Raw genomic sequence first — 27,975 nt, 5'->3', positions numbered from 1 at the left:
ATAGAGTTGTTTTACTGCAGGTTTTCTCTTATGCAGTCTCTTTCAACCAAAATAACGATGGCGGACATGTTCACCTTGAGGTTTCAAAACATGAGTTTAGAAGCCAAGAGGTGACATCACAGCAGCTACATCCATCTTTTATACTGTCAATAGCTGGAACTGAATTTGTGAAATTTCCTTTTTAAAAGCTGGGAATACAACACAATAAAATCCTACCATAGGTGTAAAACATGACAAATAATGTCTTCTTTTGTTGATCATGGCCAGAAAAGGTGTGCTAATAGTTCAAAGTCAAACTCTGTACTGTACCACAATAGAGGGTGCAAGGTATGACTAGAGCATTTAGCTGAAAAAACAGTTTATGTAGATCCAGCAGATAGAAATCAGCCAAGTCTGTTATGTACGGATTTGTTTTTATTGATTTGGAAGTGAAAGTAGAAAACCCAAGTGACAACTGCTGACGAACATCAGGACAGAGAACTAGCAGGAGGTTTGCGCAGCTCAAAGATTATGCTTCACTAAACACACCAGTGGAAACAGCATATACTACAAGACCTGAAAAAAAGTTTTGTATCTGTGTGTGTGTGTGTGTGTGTGTGTGTCTTTGTTGGGGTGATGGGGGCTCTTTCTCAGAGTAAGATTGATCGCATGGAAGTCCATTTATTTCATCAAGGCAAGTGTCAGACCAAAAACCATCAGTGATCCTTTAAATCTGCACTAACCTGAAAATTTTTGGCCACCTATGGGCAGGGCGTAACATATGACTGATGTCATAACGCCTTTCAAAGTTGACACTACTAAAAGTTTTTTGTGCACTCCAAAATAAGGTGGCAATTTTCACTTTTTAAAGTCTCTACAAGCACATAAAGGTAATGTGACTGTTAGATGACTAAATCCATCACTTGCTAACTCAGAGTGCTTGCCTTTAGATTACTATAAGTAGCTGCCTGCCTGTTGAGAGTAAACAGAAACAGTAAAGTTGTGGATCATGTACCCAAATTTAAAAAAAAAAAAGAAGGGCAAAAACATGTAAAGGGAAATGCTACTAAGAAACAAACCTGCATGAATGTACTGGGTTTACATATAGAAATGAGCAATATGTGTAATAAACCCATCATTGGTGGAGTTGTAAGTATGTCTTGTAAATATATTTCCGTAAGATTGCAGCTACGACCCATTTCAAATGTTCCATATATAAACATTTTACCTGACACATTCTTTTTGTACATTAAAAAATAAAATAACCTCAAATAAATGAGAGATCAAATAAAACCGGGAACTACCTCAAAGCATAGGGGAGTGCAGCCATACATCCAAAGGTTCCACTTTAGCAGCTGTTTTTAAATACACCAGTCCAGCACTAAATTAGTTTTGCCCTGGGAATTAGCAGTTTATAATGTCAGGTTTAGTGCAAGGAAGGCCTTTATTACTGGCCTCTTGCTGATAAATTAGATCCTGGAAGATGGAAAGCACAATCATAGCTCAACCATGAACAAAAAGGGCGCACCTGAAAGGCATGTGGCGTGTCGTCCACACAGTACACCCGCAAGGTGTAGCTCATGGAGCCAACCTCCATGGTTCCGAACACAGCCAGCTTCAGCCTCTTGATGGCAGCCTGCGTCAGGGGCTCACCCACGAGGGCGTAAGAACCTGGCTGGTCCAGCAGCAAGTGGCAGCTTGTCGAGTCCATCAGGCAATAACATGAGGTGGATTCCTCCTCCACTGACATCACTTCCTGTCACAGAAAAAGAGGTGAAACACATTAAGACATTATCTTTAATCAATTCACGTCTAGATGTTAACAAATGTAATTCAGTCAGGAGAAGCTTTAGCCCATCAGCATTAATTTATATTTGGCAGCATGCCACTGTCCAGCGTTTATTCTATGGAATAAAGGTGATGAGATGATAGTTTTTTACACTTCCAGTAGAAACACAATGACTAATGACTGATTAAATTAGATGTGGAACTTAAGGAAAAAAATGGTGTGGTGGTAGATTGCAAAGAGGCTTGTAGACTAAAGCAGCTTAAAATCTTCATGTGTTTGCCTGTTGGATGTGTAGAGGAGTGTTAGGTGAGCCATCGGTTGATGCGGCTCACGAGCTTGACTTTTGTGCTCGACTTCACCTAATTCATGTAACCCTGACCTCAAAGCATTAGATTATGGGTGTCCAACTCCAGGCCTCGAGAGTCTGTGTCCTGCAGGTTTTAGATGTCCTTGATCCATCACAGCTGATTTAAATGGCTAAATTGCCTCTGCAACATTTCTTGAAGTTCTCCAGAGGCCTAATAAACTAATCATTTGATTCAGGTGTGTTGACCCAGTGTGATATCTAAAACCTACAGGACACCGGCTCTCGAGGCCTGGAGTTAGCCACCCCTGCATTAGATACTAAAATGGTGTATTTTATCATCTTTACTCATATGATTGGAGCAGAATTGGCTGAAATGATTGGCCTCCTAGGCCTCGACCTTGGGCACTAACAATGAAGGTCAAGGTCAAATTATTAGCCAACCTAGGTACTCATGTCACCCAAGCCTAGCCTAGTTTTCAAGTTTGAAGACCATCCATAAACAATTGGGGGTAATGTAGGTATGTTTTTACTGATTTTCATATTTGGTGTGACCTTGATTTTGACATTGACCTGATTTTCACCAAACACTGGTATTTACCATCACACAAAATTTGAAAATGATATGTTGTACACTGTGGACACTACACTGCTAATAAACAGACAGACAGATACTCCCTCCTTTCAGAGGGATAATAGGAATAATAGTATAGTCTTTAACAGATTTTCGTTGTTACTCATCTGATAAATCTTAATGTCTTTAATGTCTTAATCTTAATGTCTAATGTCGCTCCTGAGAGTGAGATATAACACAAGAAACAACAGATGTGATCATGTAGGAAAAAGCCAGTTAATCGCAAACTGTCAGTCAGTTTTTATTATGCTGTTTTAAAATGTTTTAGGAAATACTGCATTTTTGAACAGAACTGCACTCATCAATAACTGAGAGCAAAATCTGTGATACCACTGTGATCCATAGTCAAAATTATTACAAGCCTTTGACACATTGCTTTTTACACACAGATCTTCTTAAACTACCATACATAAACTCTAAGAGTAAGCATATACTTGAAAAAAACAAGTTGGATTTAGGGAATCTCTTTAGGCCTAACCTGTAAACTCATTTAGCTAAAAATCTAATGTAAATATTTCATAATTTCTGTGTTGAGCTGCTCCACCACAGAGGTCCCTGCACTGGGAGAAAGGCTGTACCTCTTATTAAAACACAAAAATCAAATCAAAGAAAGTGCAGTACACATTATAGGACAGTAAACAATAAAAAAGCAGACAGAAAACAGGATAAAAGCCAGAAAAATAAACATAAAAAAACAAAAATAAAAGAAGGAATTATCTAAAAAATTGAAAACATGCATATGAGATTACCTAAGTTCACAATTCATGTTTTACACACTGAGCTATTTTCTGTTGATTAGAAGTGTAACAATAAATTTGGTTCAAAATGACCATGTAGCCAATGTCGTCATCACAAGATGACATGACTCAAGAATACTTGCGCAGGTCCTGTGGTTGTAAACCAAGGTCAATTTTGTATGGCTTTAAAAATAAATAAACACACCTTAAACTCAATTCTATATGCGGCAGGAAATGCAGGGAACCATGAGGTTATATTTCTCTTTTAAAAACATCTACTGTCACCTTTTCATGTTGCCTGTTGCCACAATCTTTTCATAAAGTCTCATAAATAGGTTCATATTCATCATTTTGACACATTTTCAAACTCATTACTGTGCAGTATGTCCTCTATGCACAGTATAACCCTAAAGGGTTATCATACACATACTTCCATTTGCAATTTGTATTACAAGTCATTACATACAACACAATTTGCAGTTTCTATACTATTACGGCCTTTTTCCCCCCGGGAAGTGTTTATTGCATATTTCAAGTCAATTTAGTTAACAGACACAAAAAAAGAAGAAACAAGAAAATAAACAGCTCGCAGACTGCAGGGCTCCAATTTTCACTTATTTATTGCTCCCAGAAAGTTACAGCTTTCTGGGAGCAATAAATAATTATTTGCTCATTTCTTCACACAGCACCTGTTTTGGTTTGGTTGTCACGTGATTCAATCACCTGATTAAAAGTTACAAAACTTTAGAACAGCTTCCAATAAAGGATTAGGGTTAGGCAGAATTTATCTTACACGCTTTTCGAGGCTGTTCCACTGCGATACTTATTGCAGCAGAGTGAGTCGCTGAGGTAAATATTCATGTCGAGAGCTGCCGAGAGACATCGCGGTAAAAAAACTCTGCAAATGAACTTCTGTATACAGTAGAATGTATTATGGATTCTAGTCCACTGCTGTTGAATAATGATGTACGTAGGTAACATAATGCAGGTTTAAATCACAAAGCAAAAACCCACACAGGTTGTAACCAGTCTCGGGAGAGTGTACAAAAGTATTTCTGACATAACAGATGATGTTAGTACATAGCGGGACGCAAAATAGTCATCATAAACAATGCTGAGTGTTTTATTTATGAGGCAGCAACAGCAACTGGAAAGCAGTTCTATTTTCTCCAAACCTCACTCAAAGGGAACATACTTGAAGACAAACTGTGAATGGTATATGATTAGCAAAGATGTGTGTAAACCTACTCCCCAGACAAAAGGAATCAGAATAATCCAGGCAGGAGAAGGCCAAGAGCCTCAAAATTCACCTTCAGATATCATCTTTTGATTATTTATCCAAACCATCTCACAATTATTGTCACGCAGTAAGCTGCAGCAGACAGAATCCATGAAATCCGTGTGATTAGACAGTTTAATGAGGAGCTGTGAGACCAAACAGTGTACCAAAACACAGCCTGAGGAGCACAACTTATTCCTCCTCAAATAATCAAGTTAACTGGAAACATGCCAATTAGAAGCCATGTTACCAGCAAACATGTCTTACGAAACAGCAAACCTCCACGCGTTTATTTAAACACCAGCATTAACCCTAACTACATCAGTGTACAACCTATTGGTCAATATACATGTTTTGACCTACTGTGTATGATGGTCTTGGAGCAATTTGGAAATAAACTTCAGTCTCTTTTTCACCGTGGAAACAGGAGTGTGTCTCAACACAAAGTAGTTTCACAACAGCACAGCAGCTGCTCTGTGGAGCTGCTTAATGAGAGTTCTTCTGAAATGGGCCCGATGCTGAGCATAAAACATTTGCAATGTATCCATTAATGTACTATAAAGATCAGAGGATCTCTTTGATACACAAGGGAACTTAAAGTCATGAATCTCTGGTGAGTTCAAAATGGAGATTAGAAGTAATGACATCCCCAGGAAGTGTAAGCCATGGTGAATTTAGAAAGACATTTTTTTAGGGTAGAGTTTGTTTTTGTTTTTTTTAGCTAAAATTAAAAGAAAAAAGAAAGGAAATCAAGATAAACTAACCAATGGACCTTCCATTTAGTAATGATGCTGAAACCTAACTAAATAGTTTTTTCTGCTTAAAATTTCTCATTTAGTGGTTAGAGCTTTAATCTAACCACGTGCAAAAGTAAAAAGTGAGTGAAAATGAAACAAAGCAGCAAGGAATGAGGAGACAAAAATCAAAGACAGGAACTAACTTATGTAAATGAAATTAAAGCGTAAAAGTGGCGTAAAAAGACAAAGACAGGAAGTACTGCACACAAAGGAAGTAAAAACAAAACGTGAAGAAGAAATGAAAACATAAAACAACAAAACAACAAAGAAAGAGAACAGACACTAAGCATAAACATAGATATCACAGATATGGGGAAAATGTGATCAACTCGTTTACCCTGAGCCAAGATGAACCAAAGAAAATCTTTGGTCTACAAGATCTATCATTAGAAAGTCTTAACAAGATTTCTGTAGAATGAACCTCAATAAAGACGACCAACAACTGTCTCTTAGCCTGCCTGCCAATGAGCCAATCTCTTAATGCCTTTAACTCCTGTTGGAGGCTGTGACCAGCTGAGGCTGGTTGTTGTTCTTGAAACTTTAGTAGGGGACCTCACATCTGACCAGAAACCCCTTAGAATGACCAAATACTATTTTAAAATTAGTTTGATCAAAGTTTGATTTAAAGTTAAAAAAAAAAAATCTACTATCGGGGCAGACCTAAATATCTCTGTTGAGTTATGACTCAGAGAAACCGTGCATGTTCTAAAAGCAAACTAGTTTATCTGATTTTAAAATGCACCTAGCCTCCATGAGCTGTGAGTCACAGCCCCTGCTGTCACTGTTACTGCTGACCATGTTGTGACCAGGGCAGTTCAGCAGGCTGGAATATAATATCTGAGTTCCAGTTATTGTTAGAACATTCGCTCTGTACTCGTTTATTCAACTCTCCTTCATCCTGCTGAGGAGGCTCTCCACTGTTTGGGAGCCTCTATTATACAGTATCCTGAGTTGATATGTAGAACGTTTTGTAAGTGAACAAATATCTGAAATCTCAGTTTATCTTGAGGATTTGATCTTAAGGACCTTCTCTTTTCTTGTTAAAAGATAAATGGGAATTGAGGCTCAAGCTGGATGAATGCTGGTAGAGAGACACTCTGGTCAGGGTCAGTTTCACCAGATGGTGCTCATCCAATCCCAAAATGCGCTTCATAAAATTCTCCAATAGGATTCTCAACTTGGTAGTTGTCCCACCTCTACCACCCAAAGCTAATCAACAACCAAAATGGAAAATGCATAAGTAATTCTGTTACATGACTGTTCTGCACAGCTGAGGTCAATGACAGTTTCAAATGTGTGAGCTTCATTGGTTTGAGGGAGGTTTTTAAATGTTTTGGTGCAAATTTACCAAACTTTTAGAGTGTTATCCATCATATCACTAACTCCTATGGACAATGTGAGCATTGAAATTGGATTGGATCTTTTCAGATTGCTTAACAACTCCTTTAGGAGCTTGAACGGAATAACTGCCTGGCTGCCAAGTGGCAGGAATTGGTTCTAAAAGGACTTTGTGTCCATTTGTGTCCATACAGTGAGTTAGTTTTAAACTCTTTACACACCAAATTTGTGTGAATATTTTCCACTTTTCCACAATTCTTAATGAAGTGGTTCACAGTTTCACAGGACAAATTTGAAGCATTTATTTTTTTGAATCAAACATTTATTTTTCCCGTGTATATAAACAGATCTGACCAATCAGACCACTGCATTTGACAGCAACTGCTCTTGTAACTCGAAACATACAGCGGTACTGAATATAGAATGATATGGAAATACTGCACTGACATCCATTATGTACTAAAGCCATTGTGATAATTCAGCTCCTGGCTTAAACCATGAACTTCTCCCTGCTCCTGCCTTCTAATGACAGTTGGATGGACCTTAGAATTTCTTCCTTTTCCCGTTTAGAAACATATGGATCAGCTCATCATCGCTTGATGTCAACTTTTTTCAGGATGAGGATGAATTTCTCACTAAAACGCTTTGCATCCAAACAGTTCAGAATTTTTTGCAGACAACGCGTTCAGTGCCAGGTCTGTATTCAGATTAAAAATAGTCTCCAGTTGAAGATGATTCCTACATCAGTTGCTCGTTCTCTACCCAAAAAACCAGACACCGATTTTTCTCTTGACCAAAGCTTAAATCTTTTTCGATATCTTCCTTTGACATATTCTCTGAAGTCTTTGGCATTTCCCTTATCCCGTGCTCTTTCCATGCAATCTTTGGAGTTTCTCCTGTTGAAGGTATGTTTACCAAATATCAGGCTGGCTTCGTGGTATTCGGTACCCTTATAGAAGAACGCTGCATGTCGTCCTAAGCCCTGGCACAACTTCCTGCTTAAAAGACTTAATATATTTTACCCTCGTAGGACTTAAGAATATGACCCTGAGGACATGGGTGTAGTCTGCAAGAGTGAATCTAATATGCTTTGGGTTAATTTGGCATTACATGTTGATTTTGGACTGAAATGAACAAGAACTCCATCCATGTCCTTCATATGGAACACCAGAATGTGCACATGCAAACCATATTCCAAATCAGTGAATAATAAATTCTCTTGGCCAGGTCAGAGTCCAGGCTCAGATATTCTGAGGCACCGTGCTCCTCAAACAGATTTAAATGTTACTACTTCAGCTACATTCCTGTCAGGTGCCTGGGACTCCTGTGATTATGTTTATGCATTTTGCACTTATGCTTCCTGCATGCTCATAAGCAAAACTTAACACAGTGCAATATGGCATTGAATAACATTATAGCGTGGCTGGGAGTGTTGAGGAGTCTTCTGTGAGTCATGTGCATTTTAATGACAGCCGAAATGAGGGTATTTTAATGGCACCGGGCATTTGCAGGTATTATGCTTGTTCAAGCTCCTCTCTCTCTCTCTTTAGGTTAGGCCTCAGTGGTGGATCATTATTTCCAACCAAGAAGCTCTAAGGATCTCTGCGCCCTTTTAATATTAGAGTGAAATCTCAAAGCGACACGAATCATGTATTCATTCGTTTCCCCTCTATTCTTCCCCTCCGTCTCATTCAAAACACTTGCACATCTTGAGAAATTGCCCTCTTACACTGAAAAGATTTTTTCTTGCACAATTGCAAACTTAAAAAAGGCAAGGTTAGGTAAACATGAACTTGAACTCAAAGGGAAGGGAGTTTTAAACCCCCCACACATACTAAACTGTGAGCAAACAAAAAGAGCCCTTCAGAACGGCATTTATCTCTGACTGAGTGACCCAGGAGAGCTGACATGGTTTCTAATCTGCAGCAGCATCTGGTGGCATCTCAGAAAGAGATTATAAAGGTGGACACGGGCAAGGATATAACAAATGAGGGAAGTGAGATCAAACTAACACTTGTTTTCTGTAATTTGGCATTGACTTGTGTACAATTTTCTGTTGGTGTGATAACTGCAGAGAAGGACCCTGTATTAGTGAGTGAGGCAGCTACCTTTGCACCTTTGAGGATCACTCGGGTGACTTAAAGTAGATAAGAGTGACCTGCACTTCATAGCCATTTTATTCTCTCATTTATGTAAGAATGTAACAGAATACATGTGTTACATTCTGATTTAAATAGAGTGTGGAAATCAGCAGGTGAGTTGATAAAGTGTATTAGTAGATTTGGAAAAACAAAACCAATTACAAGACTGGGAATTTCCATCCATCCATCCATTCTCTTTCACTTATTGATGCAGGGTGACGGGAGTGGGGATGGGGTGTGTGGGGATTAATTTTTTAAAATTTATTTAGCTGTGCTGTTAATATAAATGTGTGTCACCACAGGCAGAGGAAGAACAGCAAACCACATAGAATGTCACTGAAGTGACAGCAGGCAAAATAAACTTTAGCAACTAAGAACTAGAGATGGACCGATCCGATATTACGTATCGGTATCGGTCCGATACTGACGTAAATTATTGGATCGGATATCGGAGAGAAATAAAAAATGTAATCTGATCCATTAAATATCAAAAAAGCACCTCACAAAACTTGCAACACGGCGTATCTCGGCCCATAACCGTAGCACGCCGGAGCAGTGTGCTCACGTGATAGAGCGGCTGTGTGTATTCGCAGCCTCAAAACAGCATTTCATCTCTGAGGAAGTTATCCCAGAGAGAAGTACAGCAAGTGTGTAAGTTCATCTCTGAATGTTTGTAAAGCATTCCCACGTTAAGCTTAACAACCGATATATGGAGCGACTGCCTCTTCTCTCTCCTTCCCTCTCCTGCTGCTACTTCAATCATGAAACTGCTTAATGATCAGCTGATCGGCTTTTCTGTCGCGACTCGGTCTCTCTTGTTTGTTTTTGGCCCACTTCGCACCAGAAAGAGGAAACCAGCAGCTGAACAACAGCAGCACGTTTAACCTTGATAAGCTGTTGTTAGAATTTATTTAATATTACTTTCTACACCAGGATCCTTTTCTGCATAGCTGACGGCTGGTAACTGTGCAGGGGCGGATCTAGCAATGTTTAGCCAGGGGGGCCGATAGGGCATGAACAGGGAAAAGGGGGCACAAAGACACACTTTTCTTTCTTATTCTCATTTAAAATGTCTAGCTTTTAATAAATAATTATCTGAATCTTACACCCAAAGTTTTAATCTGATGTAAAATGTATAGAAGTCCATTATTGTATATAGTAACTGTTAAGTCTAATATACCCTAGTAAGCTATAGTACTTTTTCCTTTGGGAAGATACCATCTGTGCAGTCTGCAATTCTGTTGAAGAAAGATGTTGAATCTATTTAATTATTCTTGAAAAATAATTTATTTTTGTGCATTTTTTTTCCAACCTGCATCAAATTAAAGTTGATTACGTCGATTAAGAATCATGAGGTGGGGGGTGGTTCCCTATTTTTTTTTTGCTTGCTATTAGTTAGGTTGCTTAATATTTCTGCTAAGTACTCTTTAAAACACCAGAATAGGGAGGATGGAGTAGGTTTAAGTTTATTAGATTGATCAGTATTGCTGAACTATGAAATATTTTGGGTGCAGTGTATTTTTACATACAGGTATAACAGAATAGCTTTAGTGTTGTTGTTTATTTAAACTTGAGTATGAACTTATACAAAATGCAGCAAGATATTAAAAAAACAGTTTTATTGATTAAAAAACACACTATATCGGATTCATATCGGTATCGGCAGATATCCAAATTTATGATATCGGTATCGGAATCGGACATAAAAAAAGTGGTATCGTGCCATCTCTACTAAGAACCAGATTTACTAAATAGAGCTAAAAGTGTTTTAGCGTGATCTCCAAATAGCCTTCGTAGACGTGGTTGGTTTCACGGCTTATTCACAAAAGTTGCACTGTTTACAATATCAATTGAAAAAAGTAAGAAATGGTTTTGTTTGGCTTAACTGAAGCAATTATGGGTAAATTGCATGTTGTAAAGGTTTGCAAATCAGGTTGCACGCTTAATTTAAATCTCTTCTCCTCAAAACAAGTGCTCAATTTGCCCCCTCTCCAGATGCACGACACATGTCCATACAACAGTCAAACTCATCCCATACTTTGACGAACATGTTTCTTGGTTGCCAGTAGCAGTGGGATTAGTGAGTTTCAGTGGGATTCATAATTCACGTGGTTGCTAGTACCATGTGAATCTCTTCTTTCTAACAGCATTTGTTTTGATCACAAATGAAATCATATACAGGCAGGTTTTATCTTTCTCGATGATTTCATTTAAAAAATTTTTAACAATCCTGTATTTTCCTGACTCTCATTCTGTGACATCACTGGGGCATCTGTCAGTTTTCTTGACTATTGTTGGTATGACAATGCTGCTCACTAACAAAGACAACCTAGCCTCCACCTCAAACAAAACCCTAACCCATAGAAGAGCCACAAGATAATCTCAGTTACTCAGTGGGGTCTGTCTCTGGTCCCCATCAACACCCCAAACCACATTTGAAGTAGACTGTATAAATGGTTGGCAAGAAGACTAAAGGAGTGACACATACTGTACACACAAGCAGACACACTTACAGAGACTCCATGGATTATTATTACAGACTCCGAATTAACATTTTGTTACAAATGCAGAGCTGATGTTTAATACTGGAAACCAAACCATGATCCTGAGACCAAAGTATTTGTCTAAAGCCTTCCACATTTAACAACATGTAATATACATGTACTGTAAAATGGATGCAATGTTATGTTTCACCAGCATTAACTGTTAATCAAATCACGTTTTAAATCTTGATGAAAAGAACAACACTTTTGCTCTGCATACACACGTGCAGTGTCAGATTAGTTTGGCTAACCTTAGCAGTGCTATCAGCAGAGCCTTGGTTTTATTCTATGTAAGAAAGAGACATCGCTGTCCAGAATATGGTTACACCGGAGACTGACTCATTTTTGGAGGCTCCAGTCCCACTGTTACTTTAGTTTATGTGATGCGGACTGAGTTTATGTTTAACAAAATGTAAATATATAAAACATTTATGAGTACATTTCCATTCCTTTCCATTTGCAAAATCCAATGTGCACACTTCACTGTCAGAAAGAAGCTATTGTTGAAATTGTTTAGATGAAGTTTGAGGTTTGCATATGTAGGCTGCTGTGCTTGAATATTCTTCAAAGCGGCTCAGAAAAACATTATTCAGGACAAAAGCAGACAGTGTAGAGAGCTGACAAATCCAGCCTAAATAACAAGCTCTTTTAAGTGCCGACAACCACCACAACAGCCGGGGGGCAAACCTGCGCTCTTCATTATTCTGACCCGTGCTCGGGTTTCACAAAAAACTTTACGTCAGCTTTACATTTACATTACTGCCTGACTGAATATTCTCTTGACTACATCACCCCCCCTGCATGCCACCCTTCCTTCCCCACATGTCTTGTTATCATCTTGTTGCTTGCTGTTCAAAAACACTAGCAAATAATGCAAAGTGACAACAGCAACTGGGGCTTTTTATTCCTATGGGGTTTGAGATTAAGCTCTCGGGATGTCATCCAGACCAGTGAAAACAATCTTCTTTACTGGAGGGGAAGGAGAAAAGAAAGAAAACGCTGACACTGTTGGAATGAAAAAGCGTTTAATGTTAAAAGAAGGAGTCTTTTTATGTGTGTGTGTGTCTGTGTGTGTTCCTCACATTTCTCTGCAACAGTTCATCTGATCGACTTTAAACTCCACTGCTAGTAACAAGACTGCATTATGGAACTGTAGGTCATTCTGGGAGTTCTTGTTGATGTTAGACTTAAGGTCACAGTGATCATTAGGGATGGTCATAGCCATTAAATTATACAATGAAAATGTAATTGTTTATTTTTTCCTCTGTTTTTGCTGGTTTGTGTGTTTGCAGCACCCTCTTTTAGACCACTTTTACCAAGTGACAGCCAGAGACGTCTAGCAAATACTCGCTAACTGGTTGGGAAATACACATTTTCCACTACTGATCAAAGGTTTCCAGGGGAGCGGTAACTGGCTAACTACATGACTGGGGCCTAATGCACCTTTACCACTACTAAGTGCTGTTAAGCTGGATCTTGTATAAATTACTAGGTAAAGACCGTGTGGTGGGGCATGGTTGGTGGTGCCGCTGCAGGGGAGGCGAACGCGCCTGCAGGGCATCCGCAATCACGCCGGGATAAAAGTGTGTGTCCTGGATTTCGGTGTTGTTGTTGGTGATGTTGTTGGTGGCAGTGGGTCGAGCTGCAGCGGTTGAGTTTGTAGAAGCAGCCGTGTGAGAAGCGTTAATAAAGATTCTGAAAAGCATGTATGTGTGCACAGGTCACAGGTAGGTGATCTTCCAAAAACAGTCAGTTAGCAGTAAAAACTGAGCAGCAATTTTGCTTGCTGCACTGGAATGATGTAAAATGTTAACATAAACCACTGATCTCTGCTTTTCATTGGAACAATGCAGCAGTGTTGTTAAGGGGGCATGTTTTTCTATGGAGGTTGAGTGCTCAGTGAGTTATAGAAACAGACTGGTGTGCTACAACAGCTGGAACTGGATTTATGGGGCGACCATGGCTCAGGGGGTTGGGAAGCTCATCTGTAACCGGAAGGTTGGCGGTTCGATCCCCCTGCTCTCTCTGTCCGGGTCGTTGTGTCCTTTGGGCAAGACACTTTGCCCTACTACCTACTGGTGTTGGCCAGAGGGGCCGATTGGGCGATATGGCAGCCTCGCTTCTGTCAGTCTGCCCCAGGGCATCTGTGGCTACAACTGTAGCTTGCCTCCACCAGAGTGTGAATCTGAGAGTGAATGAATAGTGGAATTGTGCCTAGAAAAGCGCTATATAAATGCAATCCATTATGATATGGCACATTAACAGTGTGGGTGCATCAAATTCCTGCTCCCATGAGGCCACTGGAGCTAAATGCACCCAATAAAGACAATGACAGCAATTCCACCAAATGACAGAAGCTGAGTCAACATGCAGTGGTGGTTAAATGCTTGTGAAATGATCATCGTGCGATTTGAAGTTGAGCAAATGGGGGAACAAAACTGTGTCTGTGACTTGAGGTCACAAATACATAGTGGGCCCTAGTCAAAAATGCACGTTTTCTTATCTACCTCTGCTGATGCTAACATGCAGATGAAAGCAACACTGCACTTGGTTCCTTGTTGCAAAGCATCAGACTAAAGCTGCTAGCGAGAAACATAAAACACATTGTAAGAGCTGAGATGCTTGGTTGTGCCCAGAGCGGCTGGTGTGTTGGCGGGGGTAAATGGAGAATGATGGTCAGCACAGAAATAATCTCCATGATTCTCCTCCTGATTGCCTCACGTCTGAATTCCCTGTGCCATGTCTTTTCCTGATCCACTAATCGATACCTACACACCCCCCACCCCCAAAGTCTTCCCACTAGCTGACAGCAGCCATGCCTCTTCCAGCCCATTACATGCTGTAATTGTTTCTTTATTTTCCTCCCGCCGTACTGGCAGTGTTACCACAGTGTGGCCTTATGTCACCCTCTGGACCCACAGAGAGCATGAGCCCGGATCAATTGGCTTCCCCACAAAAGTCCCAACATTCTTTTATGGCTAACACGTTATTCACAAGTCACATGTCACGGTAACTCTACCTTTTGCCACACAAAGCACAAATGTAAAGGTCAGCTGTCAGAAGGAGGACGAGAGTCAACAAACCCTGGCATCTAATGTTATGAGACATGACTTTAACATCCTTTTATTAGACTGACTGTGGGTATTGTCCCGAATTATAAACCAAGGGGAAATTTTACTATCAAACAATCCTGATGTTAACAGTGAGTTTAATTTACTGCTCAACATACTCCAATGAAGTTGCATGCATGCTAAAACCACACCGTATAACCATACTTCTATGTTTAAGCTGATAGTGTAATGCAGTTAATGCTGCGTTTCGTTCTTTTGACATTTTTATAGTTTTACCGCTCTAAGGACTTCAGACTATAAGATAGAATGCAAATGTTGACGCAAATGAGAACAATCTACACACCGGAAAAGCTGAAAGCAGGTGTTTTTATTTATTTATTTTCTCTATTTTGTTTCTGTCCACCTGATAAATGAAGGTTGACTGCCTGTGAGCGCTGGGTGTTGGGAGACTCTTGCTCCTTCAGTTCAGGTTACTGCTACACAGCCGGACTTGCTGGAATTAGTTCCAGTGCAAGTGAAAGAGTTGCGATCTGGCGGAGAGGTGGTTGTTAAAAGGGGCTTGCAACAAAACAGGTATTGTCTGGGTATGGTGGTAGTGGAAGGAGAGGTGTGATTTTTGGTGAACTGATGAACTGTGCTCTGTATCAGCAAGCAGGCAAGAATATTCCCTGTTTTTTTTACCCTGTCCCTGAAAACACCTGCTTACATAGACTGTTAGAAAGGCTCTGCAGAGATAACTCGAACAACGTAGTTGGTAAAACTGGTCACTAAGAGCAATAACTGTGTATCAACCAATTCACTGTTAATTTAAAACCGTCTTTTTCTTTCAGCTTTAAGGTTGAAAGCAAATTAGGCTTACAGAATGTTGAGACTTTATATTAAAAACAGACGTAGCCACTGTAATGTTGCCTGCTGGTTCTTGATAGCTGCTGCCATCGTACTGTTTTTTTCAGCGTGAGAAGTGACCATATCCAGATAAAGTACATGAGTACAACAGATACCTGTTTCTATATTCACAAATAACATAGCGCAGAAATGCTTTGAGTGCATTCTTCTAAGACGGTTATTACTGCAATGAACTACACAGAAAGACTAATTGTTTTTGAAATCCTCCTGAAAGGGGCAGCATGGTGACCCTTAGCACTGTTGCCTCACAGCAACAAGGTCCTGAGTTCAATTCCACCATCAGGCTGTGGTCTTTCTGTGTGGAATTTGCATGTTCTCCCCGTGTTTAAATGGGTTCTCTCCGGGTGCTCCGGCTTCCTCCCACATTCCAAAGACATGCAGTTAGTGGGGACAGGTTAATTGGAAACTCTAAATTGCCTATAGGTGTGAATGTGAGTGTGAATGGTTGTCTGTCTCTATGTGTTAGCCCTGCGACAGACTGGCGACCTCTCCAGGGTATACCTCGCCTCTGTCCTAAAAGGCGCCAACACAACAAAGAAAGATAAGAAATGGTTTTTTGCAACTCGAAAAACATGAGACAGAGCAGGAATATGCCAATAATAATGCAAACCCTCAATGCATTATGCCATTAAAAACATTAACTCATAATAGCTGTTTAAAAGTGCTAAAGCAGCAATAGAGGCCAAAACCCATTTTTGTATTAGGTCTTAACCCTTTATTTACCTTAGTTATGCCCATTTTGCTATAGAGGGAAAATCAAATGCTTCCTGAAAGGACTGGAGTGCTTTCCTTTTATAGCCAAAATTACAAAATAAGTCTATTTACCAAGTATGAATCTTGGTAAATAAAACATTAATTATATATTTTTTTATCCAGCTGTAAAGTTATGCATTTTAACACTGGAGTATGTCAGTAATGACTCGCTCACAGTCTCAAGTGGCCTGCAATTTTTGTTATTTCTGCATTTGCTTCATTCTGGGATCCGCAGGCTGTTGTGCGGTTGAGATTTATGTATTGGTTGTATTAGCTCGTTAAAAAGCAGATGGCTTCTGTGAGGGATGAACCAGAACTCAAGGAACAGGAATTTCCTCCTGTCACCTCAGCACTGAAGACATTTTTTCACCAGGTGTCTACACGCATCTGTTGGAAGTGAAGTTGCGTGGATAAACGAATTATATTTAACCATGTAAACAACAGAGCAGTATGGTGGGCACACTGTTTGTGTGATTCCTTTATCCTATATACTGATTATAGCTGCAGTGTGGTTCTAATTGGCAGTGTGTCTGAAGTGGAACACACTGTGTTTTTGCTTATTGTATGCTTTTATCTTTGTTAAACAGGTGTGTGGAACCATGAATCTCTTTCAGCATATCTAGCAGAAAATAAATATAGGCATTTATTTCCATCTGCAAGTGTCTTTCATGCTCCATAGATATGAGCTGCTCTGGCAAAAAATTGCCCCTGTTCAGTGGAAACAGCAGAGTGGTGAAATGCATGTGAGATGGATCATCTCAGACAAGCATGATGGAGCCAGTATCTGGTTGGCCATTACTGCTGTAGCTTACGAGAAGTGAGAAAGGTGATCAGTGGGTGGAAACTGGTCCTATTCTCCTACTAATTCACGCAAAAGAATGGGCCACTGGTATTTAGGGCACTCTGATTTCAGTCCCCAATGCTTGAGGTCATCAGTAGATAGACTACATAATGTGTGTTTTCTTTGGTTTATCTGCTAGGTCAACACATCTCTGCTTCACTATCATTCATAATCTACTGTAGCAGGGTTTGCACTGCCTTTTATTGCTGATAAAATTAAATAACAAGAAGCACTCAGAGCCAACCTCTGCCAAGGCAGCTCACTTTCTGGACACTGTTTACTTTTAATGGAATAATGCTGTAATTTTTTATATATTCATTCTGTTTTGTTTGTCATGTTTAAACATACTTCAAGAAATGACCTGAATAGATCAGAAAAATATAAATATAATTGCAAACTGAATACGTAGGAACATGTGGCACCCTACAGTACTACTCTAATACTCTTTAGAATGACCCATTCAGCTAGCTCCTAATAGCATCACCTTCAACTACCAACAGCCAGATGCATCTTATACAAACTCCTGAAAGTTTCTGTTGTGATTTGGCTACCCTTTTAATACCTGGTTATCAAATATTAATGGTGTCATCAATGAAGTGTACTACACAAACAAGGAGATTATCTACTAATTAGAGCTGGGCGATAGAACGATAACGATATGTATCGCGATATAACTTTTTCTCGATAGAAAAATTAAACTATCGCGATAGACCTCGCCGCTCTTGTCCTCTTAAAAAACAAAAAACAAAAAACAAAAAACAGCCAATCCAAATTAAGTAGCGCAGAGCCGAACCAATCACAGCCGCAGCGTCACGTCACGTGACTTGTTACGTACAGCACAAGTGCCAAGCCGCACATGTGTATTTGTTTGGGAAGCAGCCAGCCACCGTACCGCCCGGGTAATGGAGGAAATGAGTGTGCCGACTAGAAAAATCAACAGAGCGTGACCGAAGGTTACCGAAGAGAAAACAGATGATGGTTCCAATGCCGGAGAGATTGTCGAACGGAAGAGCCATAGAAGTTCCGTAGTGTGAAGGTATTTCGGCTATTTCAAGTCTGACAAAAAACAGAGTAGCGTGCACTGTAAATTGTGCCGAAAGCAAGTCTGGAAATACAATAAACTGGTGCATGCGCTACGTCCACACGTACCCGGGTATTTTTGAAAACGCAGATTTTTCTATGCGTTTGCACCTTTCGTCCACACGTAAACGGCGTTTTTGGTCACTGAAAACGAAGATTTTTAAAAACTCCGGCCAGGGTGGATATTTTTGAAAACTCAGTTTTTGCATTTACATGTGGACTAGAAAAACGGAGAAAACGCAGCGTCAAAGGTGTGCGCATTTTTTGACGTCACACTGTGCGCCACGTTATTGTTTCGGTGAAATTAATTTCTACAATACTGTTACTGTTAATTGTACTCTCTGCAGTGTTTAAATGCTTACATATACACACAGTTACTGTCCCTCCACACATACGACTCGGTTCTGCTTCTATGCCCCAGCTTTGTTTACTTTTTCCCACCGAGGCTTCTAGACTTCTGATTGGCCAACATTTCTGCACGGTTAGGAATCTAGCGCCACCTGCTGCTTTGGCATGTTCATAGCATCGTTTTCCTTCATTTCTCCCTTTATGTGTAGACGGGATTATTTTTTAAAACGAAAACGGAAAATCTCCGTTTTCAAAAATACCCGTGTACGTGTGGACGTAGCCTCAGTCTCTGACTGGAAGCGTTAATTCGTCATTCGGCTTTTGTCAGACTAAAGTAACTGTTAAAACTGTTTGAAAAGCTAAGCTATACAACAAGGACAGATTGAGAATTTCCTTTTAGTTCTCAGTTTATTTGATATTGACAAAAGTTAGTCAATTTTGTCTGTTCTTCTGTAAAACAAACTAAGATTTATTTTTAGAATTAATAATTTGTTTCTAAGTGGAATTGACAATTTAGTAGTCTGTTTCGTTTGTTCTATTTTGAAACTTAAACGCTTTAGCGGCTGCCTTTTGTGTAGTTTGCAATATTTGCCTTTATTTATCTGAAAAAGTCTCATGTTCCTTAAGTACATCTACCCTGTTGAACTTATTATGGGAAATAAATATTTAAATAAAAACAAGCTGCTGATTATTTCACATTTTACTTGTGAGGAACGGCACATTTAAATCTTACAAATATAGTTATTTGGCTTATATCGTGATAGATATCGTTATCGCCTGAAATGAAAAAAACATATCGTGATATGAAAAAATCTTATATCGCCCAGCTCTACTACTAATTGGAAAATTGTCTCTCAAAGTCCTGCTACATTTTGTAGACTGCAACTGTTTTAAGCAAAATACGATTAATAGGAAGTGGAATGGCTCTCTGCATGTTGCCTATGGCCCAGGTGACATTGCAATGCGCTGTACTGTGCTTGAAGGACATTCTCCCTGCAGCTCTCACCTCCCATTTGCTGTCCTGGGTTCTCCTCTTGAGCTGGATGTTCCAGTTCTCGGCGTCCACCTCTGCACAGTGGGCGATGGTCATGGCCACCGGGCAGAAGAGATCCAGGCCAGGAGGTCCGTATGTTACTTCTGGACCCAAAAGGATTTCACAGCTGTCCAGTGTTTGGACACTAAAAACACACAGAGAGTAAATGCAAATCTTATTAGGTGATACGAGGAAATAAGTTACTGTACTGCAGACAACAGACACTGCCTGTGTTCACACGTGGAGACACGTCAGCAGAATGGATGCCTCGGCTCTCGTATAATTGTACCTTTTGATGCCTGGACTCGCTGTGCGTCATAAATGCATTTACTGCAGCTATGAGCTGCTTGCACAGCTGTCTTTGAAGCAATCTGTGCAACAAAATGCCTTTTTGCAAGACTGAAAAACAGCTGGTAGCAAGGTGAAATTCTCCATTCACTTCTTTACCTATATTTTTTGAAGCTCCATATTTATGATGGGGCAGCTTCACTGCTATCCACTGCTTTCCATTATATTTGAAAGCATTGTTAAGACTCCTTGCTGTGCTCTTTATGACTGTCCATATTTAACACATTCTATTTAGTAGAGCCATCATATGTGCACAACATCTCTCTTTGCACTTGTGCTTCTGCTGCTGCAAGCGAACCAACAAATTAATGAGCTTATGAAAAGAGGTGGACTACCAACAAAACATGCCTCCAGGCAGGTACTTCCAAGTTTGAATGGCCATGAGTGAAAATGCTGAACCCTTGCTCCCCAAGTTCAAGTTATTGCCACACAGCCAGGCTGCTGGAATTAGTTCAAGCACAGGTGAAAAACTCTTGCCGGCGACTTGGAGTTCGCTCATTAAAAGCAGCTTACAACAAACAGGTCCTGCCAGTGGACGGTGGCGGCAGCAGCAACTCTGGTTGAGATTCTGAGAAAGAGGGCAGGCAGATCATGACACAGGAGAGGAACACCTCAACAAAGCTCTTTAATCAGTCATCAGGTCAGAGATATGAGAGGCTTGGTTTGTTAGGACTTCTTCCTTTGAATGAGGCACACACTAAAGCAGCAGCTTTAGTGTATGAGCCACCTCTACAGCGCAGAGGAATGCCTAATGTTGTGTTAGTGCCATTAATTTACAACGACTTATGTCTTAGATTTGTATTTTTCACCATCCTTTTCTGATATCACGCTTGTAATACATCGCAGTTTGACATTTCTTCCACTATAACGAATTACAGTGAAGGAAGGAAGACATTCACTAGCGACTACAGCTAGAAATCCACAACACAGCAACAGATTGACTCAGCAGTTCATGATTCAAGAAATTGACAGTTTATTTACACAACTGGCATCTATTTTTGTACTAAAGTAGAGGGTTTCCTTTGTTTGTACCAGTACTTTGTAGATAACTTGATTGGATTTTTTTCTATCTAGCTTTATAAAAAACCTTCATCTATTACAGAAATAGAATAGAAAATCTATATCAAAAGAATAGATTTTAATTTAAAAGGTGACATGAACTATCCCTGAACAGCAGTCAGAAAAACATCTGGTCAGAAAACCCAGTGCAAACCCCTCAAAATAAAGCTAAGATTTGGGATATTTATGGGCACCTCACTATGTATATTAGTAAGTAAGTAAGTATGTAAAATGTATTTATATAGCGCTTTTTGCAGATAAAAATCACAAAGTGCTTTACAACAAAGAAAATTAAAAATGAAAAGAATGGAAATACAACAAAAAACAATGTAAAACAGTAAAATACAACATAAAAACAACAAATTAATTAAAAGCTTGCCTATATAAAAAATGTCTTCAGCTGCTTTTTAAAAGAATCAGTGGAGTCTATATAGCGTAAAACCAGTGGGAGAGAATTCCACAACCTTGGTGCCACTACCTGAAAGGCCCGATCACCACGAGTTTTAAATCGAGTGCGTGGGGCCACCAACAGTCTCTGACCTGATGACCTTAGAGCTCGGGAAGAGGAATGCAGTTTCAGCAGGTCAGATATGTACTGGGGAGCTTGACCATGTAGGGCCCTAAAGGTTAAAGGTAAAATTTTAAAATTATTAAACCTAAAACTTACAGGCAACCAGTGAAGGGAGGCCAAAACTGGAGTGATATGAGATCTTCTCCTGTTAAAGAGTCGTGCTGCAGCATTCTGCACAGTGTGAAGACGATTTAAAGCTGATTTGTTAAAACAAGTAAAAATACCATTACAGTAGTCTAAACGTGAAGAAATAAACGCATGAATAATCATCTCAATTTGAGGCTTTGACACCATTAGTCTGAGTTTTGAAATATTTCTTAAATGATAAAAACAGTTCTGGACCACCTGTTTGGAATGTTGCTAAAGCGACATCGAGCTGTCAAATATGACACCGAGGTTTCTGAGGCTCGATTTTACATAAGGGTCTAAGAAGCTGACATGCTGCCTAATTTCTGGAATCATATGGTCAGGAGCAATAATTAAAGTTTCTGTTTTATCAGATCATATTATATAGGGGTGGGTTTTTATAATCGATTTATCGATTAAAATCGATTCTGGCTTGGATAACGTAAAATCGATTCATTAAAATCCTGAATCGATTTTTTAATATTAATTTATTTTGCCCGAAATGCCAGAATCTCAGGTGAAAGATCACAAAATTTCAACAACCACCAAACAGCTAAGACAGTAAATGAGAGCAGGTACACGGCTTCTGCACAAAGACGTAAACACACAGCGCGGACCCGCGGATCAGAATCAGTGAGATGTCGCCTTTCTCAGCTGACGGTCGGGGCTGAAAGCCGACAGCTCGCTGATTCTGATCCGCGGGTCCGCGCTGTGTGTTTACGCCCTTTTTGCGCTGATCATATGGCTGTTAGTTTTATCTCTCTCCAAACAATATTGACCGAACCAGCAGCAAAAGAAGATCCAAACTACGCTTCACATAAACATCGTCATGAATTCCCTCTGACTTTTGCTGACTTTTCAGGATAAAAATCACACTTCATGCACAGCTCTCTCTCTCTCTCTCTCTCTTCTGCATTATTCGCTTGCTTGTTACGCACAAGTCTACCGTTGTTTACAGTGCTGTCGGCCGACGTTTTTTTTTCCCTTTTACTTACTTCCGAAAAGTAAACCTAATTTCTGCCGTTCAATATTGAACAAATTTAAACTTTTTAAAATTAAGCAAAATGCAAAACGCTTAGCCGCGTCTCTAATAAAACCGCTGTAACGTCAGAGGTAATGTTCATGTGTTGATTAATGGTTTTCTTTCGTTTTTGATGTACTGCAGATTATTTTTATAAAATCCCAGGCCAGGAAAACCACCTTCATGTTTTTCTGTGTTTTATCTTCAGCTACTTTGACACAAAGGCCTCTGCTGTGATGCTTACACCTTTGATAAAGTCTTGCGTGTGTCAGCTTCCTTTTAATAGATACAAAAATATGTAAATGTACTGATCTGAATTATAATATTTCTGACTGTCAAAATTTCCCAGATTCAAATCGAATCGAATCGAATCGAATTAAATCGAATCGTGGATCGAATCGATTCGGGACCTTGTGAATCGGAATTGAATCGATTCTAGAAATCAGTGACGATACCCAGCCCTAATATTATACATTATATAATATAATATATACATATTATACATTTCTAACAATATTTCTAACAATTGTATAATATTAAGAATTATTTTTATAGCATTAAAATAAATGACACAGTGAACAAAAAAATCAATCTGAAACTCCCCCCCCCAACTGGTCACGGCAGATGGCCCCGCCCCTCCCTGAGCCTGGTTCTGCTGGAGGTTTCTTCCTATTAAAAGGAAGTTTTTCATTCCCACTGTCACCAAAGTGCTTGCTCATAGGGGGTCATATGACTGTTGGGGTTTTCTCAGTTTTTTGTGTTGTAGGGTCTTGACCTTACAATATCAAGTTAGGAAAAAAGATCTGATAGATAACCTCGAGCAAGCCCATACAAACACTAAGCAATAATAATCAATAAATCATTCCTAAAGATGAAATCTATTCACAGGTAATGTTAGCTCTTAATTCAGATTTTTTGGACCATCAAATTATTATGCAACCATTCGTATGCCTTTTTAAAGTGCGTTAAGTGATTCAGACAACATCAACTTTTTCAACTTTAACCTTGATAAATTTATCAAGGTTAATGTCACTTAAACTTAAGCAAAACCAACATACACATGTACATACACACTATTTCTAAACAGTCAATTTTATGATTAGGTCTTTATATTTCACTATCAATCATTCGCTCTACATTTTTTTAAAATCAGCCAATCACACCTATTGAAAGGATTAGCCCAGCAAAATGTCTCAACATCGCCTCACAAAGCTAAGACTTTCAGTCCGCTACGTGCTCACAGCTGTTCTGACACGTTTCCTAAATCACACTGAAACTCCTTTTTTTCTCAGAATGTTTGTGGATATGAGCCTTGCAGTGGAGTGCCGGGGGAACAAGATGCAACCACATTTTGTTAAGCTCTGCTTTGACCGCTGCTTTTTTTTTCACAGGGTCATAAACATGTTTGACAGCGAGGCTTGGTGCTTTTATGCCTGTTTGTCTGATGACCCCCTTTCAGTGTGCTGCTCCCAGAAAGCAGAGTTCATACTGAGATTAAAAGTTGGCGCCTGGCATTGAGTGACTGGTTCCTCTTTGTGTTCTGTATGGTTTGATCTTATTTAATATTTCTTTTAGCATTCATCCGGCGACCTGCTGAGACTTCCTGTCAAGAATAATGTTTATGTGCTACATAATTATTTGCTGAATTAAGCAATAGCGGCAGAACTTTCACAAAGTTCACGGTCCTTTCCTTCTAAGCATTGCTGTGGGAAATTAGCTGTCCATAAAAGTGATATCAAACACAAACACTGCTACACTTTCGATATGACGAGCTGTCAGATTTGGTTGGATGAGTGTGTAAACAAGCTGGCAAGGTCAGCTTCAACAAATATATTTGGAGAAAACTTGTGTGCACCCACTTAAAGCAACCACAGTACCTGAAGCTCCCTTTTGATAAATAACATATATTAGTTTTATATTACAGGATTTAGTCCAAACTTTTACTTTTGCACCTTAATAAAGACTGATTTGAATGTGACATTCATGTATTGTACACACACAGGAGTGAAAATCTTTGTCCTGCAGAAATAACATTTGTATTTATTCTGATTCCACTTCCACTGAAAATATGACTGAACATTGTTAGTCTTACAACATTTGCATAATTCTGATACTTTTTTCCAATGCAGATTTTGCATTTTAAGATTTAAACAGGCAGATTGATGCCAATGATTTTTGAGCTATGAGTCTTTTTGCATAATCATCTGAGCCAGTGGTTCACAAACCTATAATCTAACATATGCGAGGCGCAGATGCTTCTGTTTTAATTGTGTTATCTTTAATTTTTTAGATACTGACAGCTGAAGACAGACTGGAAGGTAGAGACAGGGAAGGAGCAACAAACAGCAAAAACTTACTGTAAAGGTGCTGGTATGGTAATACATACGCACAGTTTCAGAAATTAATACCTTATATTGTTGGATCGTTTCATTAATATTGCAGCTGGAGATGATTGAAAGATTGAATTTAATTACTTACTACTGGGAAGCATAAATCTACAATACACTTGTAGATTTAGATTTTATTATCTGCAAAAGAAGAACTGACTATAGCTTTAAACTAAAGGTGTAATATTTGCATCCAAAATATTGTGGAGCAGAAGCATAAAGTTGTATGACATAGATACACACTTGTCAAAAAACACATTCTCATGATCTCAAAGGAAAAAAACAATATATCTGTCTATACTGGGTAATATGCTACGGATGAAAGGATGCCTCATCGCTTCATGGAAATGAAAATGATCAACCCACAGAGGACTGACTTCAAAGACACACAAAAATCAAAGACAAAAAAAAAGTCAAAGGTATCTATTCCTTTGTCCTCCAGGAACTGTTTGCTTACTCTCACCATATGAGGCTGGACAGTCATGCACCAGGAGGAAGCCAGGACCCACTGCACCAGTGTTGGGTCTGACAATGGTTCCAAGGATCTCATCCCTAAACTTAATGGCATTCAGGGTGCCATTGCCTAGCCTGTAGAGGTCTGTGTGTCCCTTCTTGGATATGGCTCTCTAGGCCATCACTTACATCACTGAATCATGTTAGAGGCAGCATAACATTCATTATGGCATCTCTAGACCCTTTCACATCTGTCACTTGTGCTCAGGGTGAACCTGCTCTCATCTGTGAAAAGCACAAGGTGCCAGTGGTGGACCTGCTAATTCAGATATCATAAGACAAATGCCAATTGCGCTCTTGAAATGCAGATGGATGGAACTTCAGTCAGTTTGTTTTTTTTTACTTCTGCAGTAAAACATCTCCCTATGTACAGTTTTTGTCAAGCCGGCTTATATTTGTGGTGCAACTGTGTGTGGTCGCCTGAGGATGATCTCTAATAAGTTGGTGGAGATTTCTTCCACAGGCCAAACAGTTACAGCGTTGAACACTTAAGAGTCTGAACACTTTTATGGCGAGTTAACAATTCACAATAAGAATTACTGCCAGAGATTAGAAGTAACTACTTAAGTACTTCATTACTGTATGTTACTGTACTCTGTACTTTACTTGAGTATGTATCTATTTACACTTACATTTCTTACATTTAATCCTTCCTTATACTCCTTATCCTTATTTTGAATACAGGCTTGTTACTTTATGTTCAGTGGTATCACTGGCACTCGTTCCATCCCACTTTAACGTTGCAAGTTGTAGCCTCGGTACTTTAGCATTTAGCGAGCACTAGAGAAGAGGAGCGAGCATAAAGGAGGTAATGTTTTTTTTAACTATCAGTTAATTTCAAATACTAAATTTGTATCAGCTCAACAAACATCAGCAAACACAATCTGTGTGAAGTTTGTTGCACAGTTTGTAGCTAGCTAAAGGTCCAGCTGCCGTAAAAAAGACAGGACAAGAGAGGAAGAAGAGAATTATTTAACTGCTCAGTGAAGCTTGATAAACTACAAATTTGACAGTTACATGTAATGTGATCATTTTTAATCACATATAAGATCTGTATATGATGTGTTTCGATAAATTATGCATTTTCATATTGTAAAACGTCCTGCAAAACAAACTTAAGTTATTCAAACATTGCTTAAAAATAGTTTGTACGAGATAAAGAGGTTAGCTTGTGGTACTGTGGTGTTGTTTTTACCAACTTTATGCTGTCTAGTATGGAGACAATACACACTATACTGTTACTGTATACTGCATTCTGATTTGTTCTTATTTAACATCACTTGCCAGTATTTCCAAGTTAAGGATACCAAAGGATACACTCTTTGTCGTCTGTAATGCCAGATATTGGAATTTTGTTGTATATCTGTATTTTAATACAGTCTTACTCATCCAGACAAGTCCAGGAAACTTCAAACTGCAACGTGCAGGGAACAGCAATTATTGGGCCAGGTGCGCAGTCAGATACTGATTTAGGGAACACTTATTTTGCTTTTGCTCTGCCTTCAGTTGGCAGTTGGTGTTTTTAATATCGCTCCATCATGTTCATTTAGTTGTGGGAAGCCAAAATACACCATCAAGATTAAAACTGTCCCTATATATACATGTACAAGAGATGGCTAACTGCAGTGGATGATTGCACGGAAATGCACTTGGGTAACTTGGAATATTGTTTGCAAACTATTTTTTCTGGATTTCAGCAGTTAACTTATTAGAACCAGTAGAAATTGAAGCTGAAATTACAAAGATGTGATTGAAGGTGTAATAAGGCAGAAATGTATGAGACATTTCATATTCCATGAATAATACCGTCCAAATTCTTACCAGCTAATAAAAGTCAAAGTCATATCTACACACCACATCTACTATTTTTTCTTTCTCACTGTCTCACTCCTTTTATTCTGTGCAGGCCTAAAATTGCTCATTACTTTTCTGCTCAAAAGACTGAAAGTTGACTCATGTTGCTGAGCAGCCTGCTGGATACAGCATGCCACCAACACCATAGCAGTTAGGGGTGTGTTTCCCACAGAGAGCAGCCATGCTACTTGCTGTGCTGCTGCTAGATAAAAGCATGCTTTTAAATGGCATGTGATTTACCCAGAACAACTGCCTGTTTACTTGCAATGTCATGTTCATACAGCCATAATTGTCTTAACAGCCTCCAAAATGATACTTCAACTTTATTTATGTCTTCTCCCGCCTCCACCTGCTGGAAACTTTTCTGACTTTTTCATAAGTGATGTGTTATGTAAGCTCCTCTGCCATTACAGCAGCTTATCAGAATTAAAAGCAGATTCTGTCTGTTGGAACACCTTCACAGTGAATGCTCTTTCTGGGTGCTGACATCTACTCCAGACTTCCCAATTACTGCTTCAGCATC

General features: G+C 39.3%; 1 protein-coding gene across 2 annotated transcripts in view; it reads right to left on the bottom strand.

Annotated features, from left to right (window-relative positions):
• unc5db (unc-5 netrin receptor Db) overlaps positions 1 to 27,975 on the bottom strand; it is a 279,454-nt gene that overhangs the window by 28,443 nt on the left and 223,036 nt on the right. For both annotated transcript variants that reach the window (XM_040050206.1, XM_040050207.1), the window contains 2 exons: positions 19,547 to 19,718; positions 1,508 to 1,735 (listed from right to left, as the gene is read on the bottom strand). In XM_040050206.1, coding sequence (XP_039906140.1) covers positions 1,508 to 1,735; positions 19,547 to 19,718 — 400 coding nt within the window. The remainder of the gene's footprint in view (positions 1 to 1,507; positions 1,736 to 19,546; positions 19,719 to 27,975) is intronic.

This window comes from Simochromis diagramma, unplaced genomic scaffold, assembly GCF_900408965.1.
Source record: "Simochromis diagramma unplaced genomic scaffold, fSimDia1.1 OVJJ01000159.1, whole genome shotgun sequence".
In the NCBI taxonomy this organism is placed as follows: Eukaryota; Metazoa; Chordata; class Actinopteri; order Cichliformes; family Cichlidae; genus Simochromis; species Simochromis diagramma.
This window is presented reverse-complemented; position numbering and strand designations above follow the sequence as displayed.